General features: G+C 33.8%; 1 protein-coding gene and 1 long non-coding RNA gene across 2 annotated transcripts; one reads left to right on the top strand and one right to left on the bottom strand.

Annotated features, from left to right (window-relative positions):
* Positions 1 to 1,631: 1,631 nt before the first annotated feature.
* LOC126695843 (uncharacterized) lies at positions 1,632 to 3,141 on the bottom strand. The gene is made up of 3 exons (XM_050392647.1): positions 2,671 to 3,141; positions 2,127 to 2,197; positions 1,632 to 2,079 (listed from the first exon to the last, which is right to left on the bottom strand). Exons 1-3 carry the CDS (start codon positions 3,139 to 3,141, stop codon positions 1,632 to 1,634), a joined length of 990 nt encoding a protein of 329 aa, XP_050248604.1.
* A 9,453-nt stretch (positions 3,142 to 12,594) lies between these two features.
* LOC126694552 (uncharacterized) lies at positions 12,595 to 15,417 on the top strand. Its single transcript, XR_007645802.1, has 2 exons — positions 12,595 to 12,879; positions 13,867 to 15,417. It is a non-coding gene; the product is annotated as an uncharacterized LOC126694552 (long non-coding RNA).
* The last annotated feature ends 3,716 nt before the right edge of the window (positions 15,418 to 19,133 follow it).

Here is a 19,133-nt window from a genome sequence, read left to right on the forward strand (position 1 = left end):
TATCTTCAAATGATCCTTCTCATCCGGTGATAATAGTGCTTCTTTAATGGAAGATCACCAGTCTATATGTCCCAGCGGTTGATCAGAGAATTCTTCCTTTAGCATTTGTACCACTGGGATAGGCCTTTTTACAAAAGTGACATCTGTAGTTGCACCTTCAAATCTGATTTTTGATCCCAATGTGGCTAAAGCATCGGCAAAGCGATTGTCGGACCTTAGGGAGTGTTCAATATTGAATTCTTCAAAAGAGTCCTCCAACCTTTGAACCATAGCTCTATATGGAGCTAAAGATGGTTCCTTGAGTGCAAAATCTCCTCTAGCTTGGCAGACAACCGGATTTGAGTCTCCAATTACTCGAAGACGTTTGATGCCCATTTCACGAGCTACCACTAGGCCCGTGAGATATGCTTCATATTCAGCCATATTGTTAGTGCATGGAAAATCAAGCTTGAATGACATACTCACTATTTCTTTGGTGCTCTTGGATAAGACTATTCCAGCCCCTCCTTCAAAAGTAGTAGAGGATCCATCAAAATGTAAAATCCAAGCCGCCCTAGCTGTTTCCACCAGTGCAACTGCTGGCAATTCTCCAGGTACATCATCAGTAATGTCCTAGCTGTCTTTTCCGGGAAAGTTTGCCAATAAATCAGCGATGGCTTGATCCCTTACAGTTGTTGGAGTGATTGCTATGATCTTAAACTCAGATAGTTGCAAGAGCCATTGTGCTAGCCTTCCGGAAAGAACCGATCACCTTAAGAATGAGTGGATTGGATGAGATTTTGTTAAGAGCTGTATCGTGTGAGTTAGCAGATAATGGCGCAGTTGCTGGACAACATATATTAGAGTAAGATAAGCCTTTTTAGCCCTTAGATAGTGGGTTTCTACATCTTTTAACTTTCTGCTAACATAATAAACCGGTCGCTCAATCTCTTCTTGATCATCTTGGGCTATGAGTGCCCCTATTGCTTCGTTATTGGTAGCCAAATACAGCTTAAGTGGTTTCCCTGGTACGGGCGCACATACGGTTGGCAGTTTGGTCATGAGTTGCTACAGCTGGAGAAATGCCTGCTGATATCTGGAATCCTAGAGGAAGGGTTTTCCTTTCTTCAGCAGTGGTGCAAAGGCAGCCGTGAGGGCAGTAAGACCCGAAATAAACCACCGGATGTATGAGAGTTTACCAAGGAAACTTTTGAGCTGTGTGAGTGTTGCAGGTGGCTTCATGGTGGCTTCATGGTGGCAATGGCTTGCACTTTGTTAGGATCAACATCTATGCCTCTTTGATGGACAAGAAATCCCAGAAATTTCCCAGCCATAACTCCAAAGGCACATTTGAGTGGATTCATGCAGAGCTTGTAGAGTCGACACCTTTCAAAGACCTTTCGTAAGATAGCAAGATGATCTCCTCTGGTTTTTTACTTCACAACAATGTCATCCACATAGTCCTCAGTCTCTTTGTGCATCATGTCATGAAAGATTGCGATCATAGCCCTTTGGTATGTGGCTCCGGCATTCTTAAGACTGAAGGGCATGATGGTGTAATAAAAGTTACCAATAGGAGTTCGAAAGGCTGTTTTGGCTACATCTTTGGATGACATTCTGATCTGATTATAGCCACTGAAGCCATCCATGAACTAAAACATAGCATGCCCAGCAGCTAAATCAATGAGCATATCCATGTTGGGAAGTGGAAATTCATCTTTGGGGCATGCTTTATTAAGATTCCGAAAGTCAACACAGCATCGTATTTGCCCATTCTTTTTCTTGACTAGCACAATATTTGAAAGCCACTTTGGGTGCATGATAGGCTTGATGAACACAACAGTGAGAAGCTTCTGGATTTCTTGAATGATTTGAGCTTCAACATTAGGATGGAAGGTCCACATGGGCTGTACCATTGGCTTTGCCCCTGGTTCCACGTTGAGAGCATGTGAAACTAGGTTAGGATCCAAACCGGGCATCTCATGGTACTCCCAAGCGAAGACATCAATGTACTCTTTTAATAGTGAAATAAGTTGAGCCTTTTCCAACGGTGGCAAGGCTGCATTTACTGAAGTTGGTCGCTGGACATTAGGATCATCACTGAGATTAATGGTTTCTAGCTCCACATCAGGTGAAAAATTAGTTACCGCTGGGGCTCTTCAAACAGTTCTGCTAGACTGCTGAGTAGATTTTCTTCTACCACTAGGGTTTTTGTTTCCTGAGTATAACAGCAAGTTAGTGTAGTGCTTGCTTCATTCAGTCCGGGACCCTTCTGTTTGAGACAGCTAGGCCCCATGTACCGTCATAAATGATACCCCAAACGACCATCCGGCAGTTGGACTTGTACACAACGTGGCTGTGAGGCATTGCTGGAGGTTTCCCCACGTTCTCTTTTCTTTTTCCTTTGATCAAGGAAAGACCTCATGTCTATTTCAGGATTATTCTCAATGTCTTGCCAGCTGGGTAAAGGAATCCTAACAGGCCTTGAAGTAAAATTTTCCCCACTCAGGGCGAGCTCATTATAGAAAGTAGCCTTAAAGTAATGTGCTTCGGATACATCAAATGGTGTAGATTAGCAAGGATGCGTATAGGCTTACTATTAAACCTCCCCTTGACACATTGGTGGTAAGTTAATGGCACAAGCTTGTGTTTGTGGAGTCATAGCCTCCCAAGTAGAGCATGATAAGAAACCAGTGAGTCGATAACATGAAATCTGGTGAGAGCGACAATGGGCCCCACTTTAAGAGCTAGCTGTATACTCCCAATAGTACATTCATGAATTCCAGCAAAACCAAAAACCTCAATAGGAGCCCCAGCTATTCTATTGAGTGGGATACCAGCTGCTTTAAGTGTGTTGGCTGGAATAAGATTAAGTGATGCACCAGTGTCGACTAGTGCTCTTCTTATGTGAACATCGTTAACCTGAGAAGCAATATATAATGGTTTACTATGATCAGGGTGTTGTACCTCCATATCCTCATCGGTGAAGGTGATGACATTAGTAGTCTCTAAGAAGGCACGGTTGGCATGAGCTTCAGTTGTGAGACAGTGTGTTCCAGAGGTGGCAGCGATGGATACAAAGTCCTCATTGAGCCCTAACTGATTGAACAAAGTCCGAAAGGTAGGGCTTCTTTGAAGAGCAGAGATAGTTGTTGGAGGCATGCTTGTACCGCTTGCAGTTTAATTCTCATCAACCCCATTATGAAAAAGTACGGCGACTGTAGCTTTTCCTTTGTGATGCTAAGGCAGTAGGTTCCACTGGACCTCTTGTTCACGAGTGAGGTTCAAAGTTCCATCTGAAATCTTCTTATGAAATGTTATTCAGATTGTTCTACAATCTCTAGTTCCATGACCCACATATCAATGATACCGACAATAAAGGGGTTTTCGCATATTTTCCTGAGTAGGCTTACAGATAGGCTTGAAGGGCCTAAGCACTCCATCAACCATCCATTTGTCAATGACGACATTCATTTCTTCATCGGAATATGGTATGGGAGGATACTCTTCCTCCTCTTCCCTTTTCTGCTTCTCCCCAACTATTAGCTCATTGGTGGAGACTGCAAGAGCTTGAGGAGCATTTTTCTTTTTTGGCTTAGGCCTTTCAGCTGTGAAAGGTTTGGCTGATACGACTGTCTTACAAGCTTTCTGGAGCAACTGGGCAAACTGAATAATATCAAGATTCTCTAAATGAGCTCGGTACTCATGAGACATGTTGTCAATGCAAGTCTCAACCAGCTCTTGCTCTTTAAACTGCCCATAACAATCAAAAGCAGCATCTCAGAACTGCCGGATGAAATCAAGGAGTCCTTCGGAGGACTTTTGCTTGGTATTGTGAAGAGTGAGGATGGTAACCTTTTCCTTCCTGTGAAAATACTTTGAACAAAAGCTTTCAACCATGTCATGCCATGTAGCAATGGAACCTGGTTGTAGAGTAGAGTACCATGTGTAAGCATGATCGGTAAGAGATTTTGAGAATTCCCTTAAGCAAAGATCATCATTTCCAGCGAAAGGTCCCATAGAATCAAGGAACTTGTTGACATGCTCAATCACATTTCCTTTCCTCCCATCGTAAAGAGAGAAGGTGGGAGTTTCATATTTCTCCGGGTATGGCTTACTTAGTAACTCAACTAGGTAGGGAGGCCTACGAACAAAGTGCCTTGGTTCCTTTGGCTGGCTAAGCCTTTCCCTTTCTAGCAAAGCAGTAAGATCAAATATTGTAACAAATTGAGAAAGAGAGGCATTTTGCTCACTAGACTAAGGATTCCCAGTGGTTGATCCCCTTTCTTGCTATGTTCTAAGATCTGGTTCTTCATGTAATGGCTAAGGCGTTGGCCTTTGAGTCTCTCTCAAGACCTTTAAAGATTCAGCAAATTTAAACTGAGCTTGTTGCATTCCTTGTATTTTTTCCAAGAGGAAAGAGAATCAACGATCAGAATCTTCTTGGTTGACCTCATGTTGGTCAGCTTGTCCTCCTTGTGGAGCTTGACTGTGATGGCTTTGTGCCGCTGGGATACTGGTGTTCTTAGTCCCCTCTTGCCGGCTGTTCCATAACCTAGGAGGCATGGAGAACTCTTGGCTTCAGTAGACTCCCCAGTGGAGTCGCCAAAGTGTCGGGGGCGAAAAAGTTTCCTTCCGGACAAATAAGATTTAAGTTGGGTCGGGGGGTCTAAACCGAAACTCGACGATGGGCTCGATGCACGGCCCAAAGGCTATCAGTGAAAATCCAAGAAATCCACTATATTTTATGCTTTGGGCTTAGATTGGAACTGACAAGAGTGGCCCATGAACAATCCGTACAGCGAACACGTCATCATGGTTGAAAAGCATACTGCAAGAAATAACCCAGCAGTAAAGCGTTTCCGCAGAAAATAGCCCAGTAGTGAAATGTCTCTACAGAAAACAGCCCAGTGGTAAAGTGTTCCTGTAGAAAATAGCCCAGCAGTATAGTAAAACAAAACAAGATAGGTCTCCAGCAGTTAGTTACTTTACAGACTAAGGGAAATATCTATGTTTTTGGACTCATCATCCGTTAGCTTTGGAGAGAAGTCTTCTAATACAACAATATGAGGGAAAAACTCTATAGTAACAGTTACATCATAACCATTGATAGTAAATGAGTAGGTAAATATCATCGGTTCTATAATGACAAATAATGGAGAAAACTTAGTGTGAGATGAAGGGAGAGAAAGAGATCCCGGCTAGCGCAGTAAGATCATTATGGTGTCATGGCATGCTCATGAATATGATATATGTAGTGAGTAGAGATAATCATTTGTGAGAAAAATGAGTAATGAGTGAGAGTGTATAGTAGTATGAGTAATGAGTGAGAGTGTATAGTAATACTGCCAAAATGTTCTACTGGGGCAAGTAAGTGTTTTAGAGTAGAGATATGAGAAAGTATTTGTGAGTCAGGAGCTGGGAAACTTAGTTTCTATGCTTGAAACCAAGAACTCAGAGGCTTTTTCAGAACTTAGAGAAAGCTTAAGCAGAGAGGTTAAGGCAGAAACTTTTCTGGTGTAAGTCTTAGTGTCTTGTTGGTTGGTTAAAGCATTAATGGAGAGCTCCATTTATATTAGGGTTTTCAAGGGGTGATTAGCAAATAATCTTTGCTAAATCTTCCTCAATCTTCAGAAAATCCTTAGAGAATCGTTCTTAAGATTTTTAGCTAAGAGTAGTAAGCTTAACTTTAGAAGGTTTCTGCTGTTTTGGGCAATAACAGCTGGGTTTCTGGCTTTAGCATTAAATGCCGATTAGCCTTGGCTGATGGGATTAGAGCATGCTTTAGGATAATGATCTTGGATATGCTGCAACTAAAATCAGAGTTCCCCAGGGCAGATTGGACCACCCTAAGTCAGGTGTCAACCTTAGAGCCCTTGCTGAGAACTTTGCTGGGATCCCCTTTGGTGCCCTCCAAACCACATTTCGCTAAGTTTCCCCATTTGGGGTTCATGTACTTGGTTCATGAACCAGAGAATACATATTTTTAGTATGAAAATGAGCTGATTTTGTGTCGTTTCAAGAGCTTCACTGGTCTGGTCATGGCAACTTTGGTTTCTTGATTGAGTGAGCTGAAGGAGAAAGAAGTAACAGCTGGCTGAAACTTTCCCAGCTTTCCCAGCTTTTTGTCACATCACCTTCAGCTTTATGTCACTTGAGAGATGATGGGATTTCAGCTTGTGGAGAAAGGATTCATCCCCTGGTGGACACGTGTTTGTTTTCTGATCTGATTAGACATGTTAGGACCTGATGGGAAGGGGCTCCAGCTATTTAATTATAGCTGAAATTTGGCTGACCAGTTCACGTGTTCTTCAATTGCTGAGATTTGTGTGTGGGCTGGCCTAACCCAGCTGGGCTTTGTTGATAAGCTTGCTTGGACTTGGTTAACCCTACAAGATGAGTAGTTTTGCCATGGGTGATATTCATGGGCTTTATAGTTAGTTGATTATGGAAATAATAGACATAGTTCCCATAAAATTTTGTGAAAGAGATATTCTTTTGAGAGATGAGTAATTTGTATTTCCCATGAGTTGGGGATTTAACAAATGTTAAAATAATATTTGAATTTAGTAGATATATGTTAAAGTAGCATTTGGGCTTCATGAAATAGTTGCCAAAAGATTATTTGGGCTTTGCAAGATAAGTGCCAAATTAACATTTGGGTTTTGAGTATAAAGTAATTGTTTTTGCCAAAATGTTATTTTGGGTTTTGTAAGATAATTGCTAGAATGGTTTTGGGCTTTGTAAAATGGATGCCAAAATAATATTTGGGCTTTATAAAATAGTTCCAAATTAATATTTGGGATTTGTAAGAATAGATGCCAAATAAGCATTTGGGCTTTTATAAAAATAGTGTAAAGATAATTGCCAAATTAGTACTTTGGGCTCTATGAAAGAGTTACCAAAATAATATTTGGACTTTATAAAATAGTGCCAAATTAGAATTTGGGCTTTGTAGGAATAGATGTCAAATAAGTATTTGGGCTTTGTGAAAATGATTTTGAGATTTTGTAAAGTATTGCCGTGTAGCAACGGGCTTTAAGGTGCCGTGTAGCAACGGACTTTGTAAATAGTGTCGCATTGTAGTGGGTTTTGTAAATAGTGCCGCATCGTAGCGGTCTTTGAATTTCTCACATCGTCGTGGGACATTGAATTAGTCACATCGTAGTGGTACTTTTGGAATTAGCCACATCGTAGTGGGACTTTTTGAATTAACCACATTGTAGTGGTACTTTTGGAATTAGCCACATCGTAGTGGTACTTTTGGAATTAGCCACATCGTAGTAGGACTTTTGGAATTTGGGCTTTCTTTGAGTTTTGCCCTCAAGCCAAATGATGTTGGGCTTTGTGTGGAGATAGTGTAATTTTGCGGCCCAGTTTTGGTAGTGATATGATGAGCATATTTTGTGGAGAATTTAAGTTGGATGATATGTGGGATATAATAAGTAATATTTGTGAGAGGGCCTATGACAATTTATGGGCTTGGGTACGGAGTATTTGTGAAGGCCCAATAACATGGATAATATTTGGGTAATATATATGGGAAATATTTATGTGGGTTTTAAATAATGTGTGGGCTCATGTGGGTATTTTGTGAGTGGGCCAATAAAATCAAGGCCCGAAAATTTGTACCTCAACACTAGCTTAATGATAACACACACAAGTTTCATTTGAATTTGTTCTTGGCTTCACTATACATTACAGTTCCAACAATCGTGAACCTATAGCTTGCCATCCCACTAATTGAAATTGGGTTTTTAACTATAAAAATTGAAATAACCACAGCAACAATAATCTCATATATTGATGAAGCATTCTGTAAACTGTAGCTTATAGTAATATCTCAAATTACCATAAAAAAAAAAATCTACAAAATAAGAAATTAAAAATAAACCAAGATTTCTTTGAATCTTATTTTTTAATAGTTTTTAGTGTGTTTGGATTAAGATTTTGTTAGTTTGTTAAAAGTGGAAAAAAAAATAATCATATATATTATATTAAGTCGAAGTACAATTTTAGTATTCAAATCGAATCAAATTAATTTCTTATTGTAGTTTAATTTTGTGCTATGTGTCCAATTTGATTTTTAAATGTTGGTGTCAAGTTATCTCCATTTATAATGCTCAATGTGGAAACCAAATCTACCAAGATGAAAATCTTATCATCACAATTGTTAATGTTTCCATGTGTAAGCCGGGCTACATGCTAGTAATAATAATAGGTGATGCCGAGAGAAATTCAAATTAGAGCTCAAATTTTGCGCCATGTGTCATAAATGTGGGACCACATTATAAATATTTATCCATATGAGTTATTAAGTATAAAAACCAAAGAGTCTAGAATAAATGAATCGTAAAAAAAAAGTATGTACACACAAAATTTTCTCAATTATAGAAAATCAAACAATTGAAAAGAAATATGGTTTGCAAATATAAATTTGTATTGATGAATAATGAGTACAATCTCTATTTCAATTCTTTTACAAAAGAATACCCTCTGATTCTATCTTCTTTGAACTTGACTTGAACAAGAATCTTCTTGACTTTAATTGGAAGATGGATTGATCGGTATTCACAATAAATCTCTAGCTTCGAGCTTATTAGAGATTTATTGTTCTTCAAGTCTTCGAATGTGAAGGCTCTAGGGTTGAAGTTCTTCAGGGCTTTAGAGGCGTGATCCGTTGAGCTTCAAAGATTTGAGTTTGTTGAGGTTTATGGAGGCTTTTTAGCTTAATTCCAATAGAACTTCAAAGAACTCGAACAATAGATCTCCTTGAATTTGGTTGGAAGATGGATTGAACGGTCTTCTTAATGAATCTCTAGCCTTGAGCTTGATAGAGATTTGTTGTTCTTCTAGCCCTTTGAATGTTCTACAAGTTCTTCAAAGATTCTTGAGACAGAATTTCTCCAGAGCTTGGACCCCTTGAAAACTTCCTGTCGAAAATGAGAGGGGATGTCCTCTATTTATAGTGATTTCAGAGGATAAGCTCCACTATGAATTGATATGCTTGAAAGTATGTAGCAGACTTTTGATTGGTCCAAATTCTTCTTAGAGATAATTATCTCTATTTATCTATTTTGATAAATATCATATTTTGATAAAGATAATAATCAACAAAGATAAATAATTATCTCTATTTAATTTATTTAATAAAGATAATTATCTACCAATTTTGAATAGAAAATTTATCTTTATTTTATTTATTTACTTATTTTAATAAAAATAATTACCTATAAATTTTAAATAGGAAATTTATCTTTATCTTGTGGGCCAAATGACACGTGGCAAATTTTGATATGCCAATGTGATGCCAATTTGGATGACACATGTCATCATCTAATTTAATGACATTAATTTAGAATTTGCCACTAAACTTTGATGTGACATTTTATAATTGGTTTAAAAATTTTGCCTCTTACAAAGTGCTTCACAATAATTTTTTTTTTTTTTAAAAAAGACAATTTACACTTTATACCTAATAATATCCTTATAAAATTTTTTAAAGAATTAACAAAATATAAAAATAACTATCAATAGTATTTAAATTATATATATATATATATATATATATATATATGAATTATATTGTGCATTTTATTGTATATCTTTAAGTGTATCCATACATATGTATGGGGTTACAAGCTAGTATATATTAATAGATAAAGCTAAGAAAAAAATCCAATTGGAATTCAAGTTGGAATTCAATTAGAGTATAATTTTGTGCCACATGTCCCATCTAATCTAAGTTTTAAATTTTTATGCTAAGTGAATTAATTTAGTATAAAAATTGGATTTCAATTAGAATTTAATCTTGCGCCATGTGTCCCATCTAATCTAAATTTTTTAATTTTTATATCAAATGAGTTAATTTAGTGTAAAAAATGAGGAGTTCAATATAAATAAACCATAAAACACCTAATCATATAACTAAAAACAATTCAAATTTATAAGTCATTTATGTAATATACCATGACTATGTACAGTCCATTACTAACTAAGTTATATATATATATATATATATATAAATATTAAACCATAGTTTATAGAAAATTCAATTAGAATTAAAATTGGATTTTTCTTTCGTTAGCTTTCCATACAAATTAAATTGTTTAGAATTTTGTTATTATTTTTTCTAGCTCTGAACTAATGAATATATTTTTTATATAGTTTTTATTCAAATATTTGTATACGAAGATATTGAACATAACAAACTGTAATTGAGCTGAACGATCTCATACACTTATCCCCATTCAATTTAAGAAATATTATTTGAACAATTTATTATTTTATTTTGTGTTGTATTTAGTAGAATTTCACATATAATAATTGTGAATTGATATTGTATATGTAGATCCAATAGTGATTTTCAAAATTATATGCATCGTGGGGTGTCCGAGGATCGAGAAGGGCGAGAAGCGGGACATACCTCACCAAACCATCTGTAAAGTGCCTCAGACCCAAGAAGGTGACCTACTTGAGTAGAGGATGGGAAGAGGCATGCTGTCTTGTGAGCGCTCGAGGAGGAGAAGTGGCATTTTGGGGAAATACAGTGGGTTGTAGGAAGTTACCTGAAAGGGCATACCTACCACCTCCACATTAAATGCCTTGTAGCAAACTTATCTGCTGCATTTATGAGGAGGTGACCCTTGAACAGTGTTTTCACAACTAACAACCCCTTCTACCACCTTCAGCAAAGCCTTGATGGGACAAATATCAGAGGGAGAGTTCTAGGGCATACACGTGGAAGGTCACGATACTAAGAAATAGGGTATATAAGAAGAAAGAAGCTCTGAGATGAGGAGACTTTTTTTGGAGGGGGAAAAATAAAAAGAAAAAGGAAAAAGAATAATGTACAATTGAGATAACCTCAACAAGACTTATATAAGAACACATCCTCAGGAAAGATCAAGGAGAGCTTTTTTACTTATTTTGACTCATTTTTCCTTGACTGTGACTAACATCCTTAGCCAGAAACTTGATATACTACTGTGTTGGGATTGCTTTCCCATCTCTTCATTAAAATAATTCTATTGTTGGGCTTGGGTTGAAGTGCAAGGCTCCATTACTCTAAGTGGGCTTGGGCTTCCAAATCCAGTTCCTACATGCGTAATAGCAATGTAATGAGAAATTTAGCATAACCAATATCATGAAAATTGCAAGAAAAAACTTTTAGTACCTCCAAATGTACTGGTCAAACTATATCCTATATGTTTAATAGCTCAAGCTAATATCAATAGTACCACTATGATTCTTCATTCCCATGCGTAAGCATGGGTTACATACTAGTTTTATGATAAAAGGTTTACAAAGTGATATGGTAGTGAAATGTGATTAGTGGACTTATTTATTTATTTATTATTTTATAGAGTTTCAACCTATAACGTCCACTTTTGGTGATTGCCATCTTTATCATTATGCCAAAACACCAATTGGTTTTTGGTGTAAGCAGGAAAATCTATTATTCAACTATCAAATATTTAACTAGTTGAGTTAACTGAAACCCATGGTTAGTGAACTTTAATGACATAATACATGAATGTCAAAAGTGATTTTTTTTCTATTAGTGTCACATTAAGTTATAAGGTTTATGTAGTAAAATTTATAGTATATATAAATGCAACTTTTTTAGAAAAGAAAATGGGTACAACTTAGGTACAATTCTATAGTCAGCTCTCTAATTGAATTCAAACCTATAGTTATATTAAATTTAATTGTCACTAGAAAATAAAATATTGTTTCTATTTTATTGGTCAATATAACCAGGTGTTTGAATTTAATTAAACAATCTAATGTGTTGTAATTAAGTAATTCTTCCTAAGTTTTATTACCCAACAAATATTATTTAATTAAGTAATCAAATATAAGAAAATACTACACTTAAAGTTGTTGTTAGCTCAACTGGTAAAGTCTCTGATGGTTGAATAAGAGATCTAGGGTTCAATCCCCATCTACACTAAAAACCAATTTGATGTTTTGGTCTAATTATAAAGAGTCATCATCAAGAGTGGATGCCATAGGTTGAAACTATCTTTAAAAAAAAAAAAAAAAGGTTGTTGCATATGGCCCAAAATGCATTGAGCTTGTAACACCCCGACCCATTTTTTATAATTAAACTATGTGTTTAAGTGGTTAAGTATTATTAATATTTTAAGCCACTTACTTACAAAAATTAATATAAGAGTATTTAATAAACATATTATTTTATAATGTCATTGAATAAGAATTTTAAAGATTATAAATAATTGAAATGACTATTTGTATTGTAAATATATACTTAGCATGTACAAAACTATATTAAGTGGTTAAGTTATAAGATATATATATATATATATATATATATGTATGTATGTATATGCAAAGTGATATTATTTTTGTAGAAAAGTAAGTGTGAATGCAAGAAATTATTTTGGTAGAAAAGTGAGTGTGAATGCAAGAAAGTTGAAAAGATGAGTTATCCTCCCTTTCCTTAGCAATATACGTATGTCACCCAAGATAGTTTGCCCAAGATATTTTGCTTGACTTCTTGACTACACCAAGAGGTTCATCTCTTATTCTTCTTTCCCTATTCGTTTTCTTTGTCTTATTTCTTTGTTCTTTCCTTATACTTATACGGCAACACTTCATTTTCTTCTTTGACTTTCTCAAAGAAATAAGACTCAAGAAACTCTTTTGCTCCCATTTCCCACGGATCCATGCAAATCAGAAATTTGCACCTCACTTTACACTCTTTTCTCTTAAGGAAAGTGCTAGGAAGCTCCCCAAAAGTCTTCCCCTTATCTCATTTTCTTGGCTGCACCAGACAGAAAGTCCAGCAGCAAGAAGGAAGCTTCTTTCAACTCTCTCAAGCTCTCTACCTCTCATACCTTCTGGTCTAGCACTAGGAAAGGAAAATCCTTTCATGTAAGTCTACATATATATATATATATATATATATATGCTGTTTTAAGAAGCTTTGAAGTTGTGTTGGGGATTTGTTGAAGGTAGGTTAGGGTTTTTACTAATTAATGATTTTATAGGATTAAGGAAGTAAGAAAAAGTTAGGATGAGTATTTTGATGCTGCTGCTGGGATTTTTGGTTGTGTGTAATTTGCTCTAAATGGTTAAATGACTGTATTTAAGTGTTTTATAACACGTTTAATGAGTTTATAAAAATCCCCATATGAAAATACCATTGTTTGATAATTGTTGTGAATTTACGATAAAACATTACAAAGCTGTCACTGTGACAGATTCTGTGTTTATGCATGATAAATTATGTATTAAATTGCATATAGTGAATTTGGATGCTAGGGATAATTCCTATGAAACCTAAGACACTTGTGGTTGTTAATGAATTGGTTTCACAGCATTTGGATTAATATAAAAATAATGGTTTAATTTTTAAGTTGCAAGAAATTATGTCAGGACGGATTTGAGTATGCTGTCTTGTGTGATTTTTAGTAAATCATGGGTTTATTCTTTGACTCCGAAATTTTTATGGGTCATAATGAACATATAGGGGAGTAGTTATGTAAAATTTCACGACAATTGGATGTGTTTGGACAGCCCGTTTGTATTTTACAAATAGGGCATATGCTGCTGAAATAGAACAGTGAACAGTAAGGGACATGCCTAACTTTGAGGATTTAATTCTAAAGTTAGGGTGAATGTTTTGAGCTATAATTTAATATGCTCATCCTTTGATATGTTATAATCATATATAAATTTTATGAATTGGTTTCTCTATGATTTAGTATATCATGTTGTCTAATGAATGTATTTGTATTTGTGGGAACCTCTTTGAGGTGGGATTAGGACTTCCTTGATTCTAAGAGATAGGCTTTGAGATGAATGTGAAGTTTACGATAAGGAATTATAGATAGTAATAAGCTTTGATATTTGGTTTAGGTGTTACCAATATCCAAGTCTAAGCTCCTTCGACTTTAGGCTCTCGATTCCTCTGCTTTCAAGTAAGGGATAAGTTATATGGATATTTGGTAAGTCATGAGATTATTTTAAAGTATATTATGCATTAAAATGTTTTGATTAGAGATATGGCATATAATCATTATTCTGACAAGATATGTTCGTGAGTTCTCGAAACCCTATGTATATGATTTAAGTATATTGATGCCATTACTAATTTCCACGAACATGATGTTTAATGAAAAGAATGGAAATGCTATTATTATGAGATGTTATGCAAAATAAGAAATTTCAGTAAAATGTAAAGTATGAAATGTTTTCGGGTTATGTCCTTTGGTGATCTGAACTCTGCCAGTAGGGGTTAATTACTGGTTTTCCATGGAAAATGTTATATGATTGGCTATTAAGTGGGACTGGCTCTGCTGTACCCGCCCCTTGTTGGTTACGACCAACTTGTGGGGGAAGCCAACCTACCCCCATGATTGAAAGATATGTATTATGCTGTAATCCCGGGAATACCTGGCATTGTGGGGAATGCTGGATGCCTAACACCGTGGTGCTAGAAGCCTCCCAAATAAGTACAGACTTATCAGATATGGACTAACCAATAAGTTATTTATGAACAGCTATGTTATGTTATTAATCATGAGAGAATTATTTTGTTAAAATGCATTATGAAAAGCAAAAGCTCTCATGGCAAGAAGAAGTTTCTGATGAAAAGAAAAGCTGTTCATCAAAGATAAAAGTTTCTAAAGTTCTGTTGTGCTATAAAGATAAAGCTTCTGAAGAAAGTACAAGTTATGTTTAAAAGTTATCAGATACCTGTTCTGTATGAAATGTTAAGTTTTATGACTATAAGAGTTATAATATTTTTCGGGAAAATGTTTATAAAGAAATATTTTCTTATTGGGTCAAGATGTTTCTATTTTAATACAAAGTTGTCAATTATTTGATTTAAGTTAAAATAATTATTTTGTAATGAGAATATATATGTGGCGACTTTGTAGGAAATGAAAGAAGTTTAATCCGAAAGGTTTTGGTAATATTAAACCGATGAGAAAAAGGAGAACAATTATTTTCTATGAAAAGCGTATAAGCTATTATTATGAATAGTATAAAATACTATGCATGAAAAGATGTTCTCCTATTTGAATATTCATAGAATGAAATGATCTGATTTGCATGCATCCTTATTGAATTCTTATATATCTTACCTTTACTGAGCTGTGTAGCTCACCCCTTCCACTCTTTCAGTTAGCAGGTTTTATTTTGGAGCAGAGAAAGCCTTAGTCAAGTTTTGGAAGGAGCTGGTTTTAGTTTTATATGTATAGATCCTAAATTAGCAATTTGATGTTTAGCTTTATAGTACTGTGTATTTTAGGATCTAATGAAAGTGTGTACCTTAAAGTATTAAGAGATGTATTATGTGAAATTCAGAATTTGAGTAACTGGTGAATTATGTTATCCTTTGGAGTACAATGTAGATGCTCTGAATGTTAAGTGAAAGGTCATATAATTTAAGTAAAGAAACAAGGATTGAAAAGAAAGAGGAAAGCTTTTGTAAAAGTTTTCAAAAAGTTAAGTTGGTTCTTGTTAATATCAGGTTTAGGCTTGATATTAGCATGCTGGTCATGGTCACAAATCCGAGTATCGGGTTTGGGGCGTGACAGAGCTGGCCTATGGCAAGAAACTGCCCAAGCAACCAGGTTTTGGGCAATTAAAGTTCTCACTAAGGAAGACATTTTTACGGTCCCAAACAATAAAAGATTGAAGACTAGCCTTTATATCCTTATTTATTGACGGTTGATTTGGGTTAGCTTTGAAGGACTCTTCCAACCCAAACTAATTTCATTGGGTTAACTTGAGAAACTACCAACCCAAATCAATACACAAATGCTAAATAATTAATCCAAGCCAACTCACATGTGATTAGTTTGGATCAATTTGGGGCATTGGGCTGATTTTGCAAGGCCTATTGGGCCATATATTTTTACTCTATTTGCATTTTTTTTTTTTAATTAGTATTTGGGGTCAACATCCAAAAGCCTAATGGTCTATTTGGATGAGGGAGAGGGAGAGGGAGTAAAGTAGAGTAAAGTGGAATTAACCTAAAATTAGTTATTTTCAGCCAACTATACTCTAGCTACTCCCCCACCCTCCCATCTTAGTCCAAATGGGCCCTAAAGTTTTTGGATCAAATTTGAAACATAGGTAATAAAATAAGGGAAAAGTTAACAAATATCCTGAAATCATTAGTTTAGCAATTATTTTTAGAAATATTTATGGGAAAAGAAAAGGCAATTGATTTTTTCATAGATTTTTTTATATTTCCTATAAAAGTAATATTAAAATTTTCCTAAAATGGTCTATTATAAAATGTCTTAAGAGCACTTGTTAATCAAACCCATCAAATAATTGGCATAATGTGAGACTGTAAGTATATGAAATGAAATGAGAGGTACTAAATAAAACTAGACACGTGCAATAAAAAAAATATTGGAAGAAGTTTCTAAAACACCTAGTATTTTTATGCTTGGGACACATCAAACTTTGGATTTTTAAATAAGACAATTTAAACCCCAAACTTTCATAAATGTACAAAAAAAAATTACCCAAATGAATTCCCCCATCACATGTTAGTCCTCTTAACGATAGAACTAAAACAAAACCCCAACCCAACAACATATCAAATTAGAGGGAGAAAGAGAGAGAGAAACTATATATATATATATATATAGAGAGAGAGAGAGAGAGAGAGAGGTTAAGGGTGTGAATGTGGGATTTGATTGGGTTTTTGGTATATTTGTGAAAGTATGTGGTTAATTTTTTTTTTTTTAAACAAATGTCTATAAAACCATGAGCGAAGAGTTAAGCTCATTATACCTCCTCACATAAAGGCCAATAAATGTCTAACTTTCTTAATACACTAGCATTATGCCCGTGCAATGCACGGCTTAATCAAAATTTATATGTAAATAATTTTTTTATTAATTTACTTAAAATAAATAATAAAAAGAGGACAAAATTTAGGTATAATACCTTAGGTTCTTCTCTTAAGATTTAGCCATATGACTATTTAAATAAAAAAAATACACTTCTATCCATGAGAAAAAAAATTCACATAACAGAATTTTAAGAGGGGAATCTAAGGAACAGTACCTAAGTACTGTACCTAAGTCTTGCACATAAAAATAAATGAACATTTTACTTTTAAGCTACATAATGAATGCATGTTGTGTGAAACTAAGGTATCATAAAATGCACACACACATATAATATATATATATATATATATATATATATAATTGAATGGAAGATAGTAGAGGTACCTAAATATATATATATATATATATATATATATATATATATATAATGATTTTCAACAATACATTGAACTTTAAGGCTCAACTAATGACATATAATTTAAATGGAAAATCCTTGAATTTAATAGTTAAAAATTATCCAAAACAATAATTGAAATCATGTTTAAGTGAAATCTCAATTCAATAATTAAGAAAAATCTAAATTATTAAACATTTAAAAATTTGAAGTATAGAGAGACTTACATGAGAATTTAACTTTTGTCCTTGAAAGTATGGAAGAAGGTACTGAAACTTGAGTGAGTTTTACCCTACCAAGTTTAAGTCCTGTGTGTTGCACGCTACATGTGTGTGTATATGCATGAAAAATTATCTAAATTTAATATTTATTGTAGAAAAGATGTGGTATAGTCTTATCCTTGTTTAGCTAATTCTTGTTATAATTCATTTCTGTAGCGTGTGTAGATGCATGAAAAATTATCTGAATTTAACATTTATTGTAGAAAAGAGGTGGCATAGTCTTACCCCTGTCTAGCTAATTCTTGTTATAATCCCTTTGTTTTGCAGGGAGGGAGAAAACCCTTCTTTTAATTTTTTTTTTTTTAAAAGCCAACGTAATATATAATAGTTAAGATATTAATTTTTGGAAGTGATGTCTCATACAGATTAGTATTTCAATTGTGGGTTTTGGTAGTTAGAAGTTAGCGCATAGTAGTTAATAATTAGAAAATTACTTTGAAAATTTTTTAAACCAATCCCTTAAAAAATTTTTAGTAGAGTTAAATCACGTTAATAAATTATCTCTCTATTCAATTTATTTTTAAATCATGTTAATAAAAAGTTACTAATAAAACTATTATTAGTAAACATTTCTTAGGCTTATCTATTTAGCTTTGTTGGCAAATTTATATAAACTCTTTTATTTTGTTTCATTTCTTTTTTTTTTTTTCCGAAGAATATAACACAACCAAAAACCTATAATCAACAATTTACATTCAATATAAAGAATAGAATCAAAATTATTCATAATTTAAAATTAAGAAATTAACACAAATTATAAATTAAGATATAAATTTAGAAAAAAAATAAAGAATAAACCTGTTTGTTTTATCTATCACTTTAAGAAATGAAAGTGTGAGTATGTATTTAAAACTTGAACCAATTATTGTAGAAGAGAATAAATGAGTACAAAAGTTTAATATTATGAATTGGGTTAAAACGTATGTGAGAAGTTTTTATTAATTTTATTTTTTAAGTTAAAGCAAAATAGCTTAAACAAAATAAAAAAATAATAATGAAGAAAGAATGCATACCTGTCATGGGATTTAGACATTCACACATTGGAATAAACTTCACTTCAAAAAGGATATATATATATATATATATATATATATATATATATATATATATATATATTTATATATTAATATATAGGTAGAGTTTCATTTGATATAAAATTTAAATCCTATTGGAATTAAGATTTCTAATCAATTTGTTTATTGCAATCTCATAAATCCCATAAAAAGTGGATTAGAAAAAGGTCATATGAATAGAAAGAAAAAAGAAAACTTTTTTTTTTTTTTATGGAAAAAAGAAAACTTTTCTTTTATAGCCAAAAAAAAAAAATGTTTCTTTTAGAAGAACAAACATTTATTATATATAGATATTTTTATTTTTTTGAGAAGAAAGAGAAGGTGTTTACTTTAAACTCAAATATTTATTACATTATTTACAATTTTTTTTAACTTTATCCAAAAACATTTTCGATAAATCGGTATGAACAATAATTGTCTAAAAAAAAGATTTGCTGTTTGCTTTTTTGTATTTTTTACGGGTATTATGTTGTTGTTGTTGTTGTTTTTTCTTTTTTTCTTAACACGAAGTAATATAATTTAAATTAAAATAAATAAATAAATAAATGAAGATTGT

The sequence above is a fragment of the Quercus robur genome, chromosome 8, assembly GCF_932294415.1.
Source record: "Quercus robur chromosome 8, dhQueRobu3.1, whole genome shotgun sequence".
Taxonomy (NCBI): domain Eukaryota; kingdom Viridiplantae; phylum Streptophyta; class Magnoliopsida; order Fagales; family Fagaceae; genus Quercus; species Quercus robur.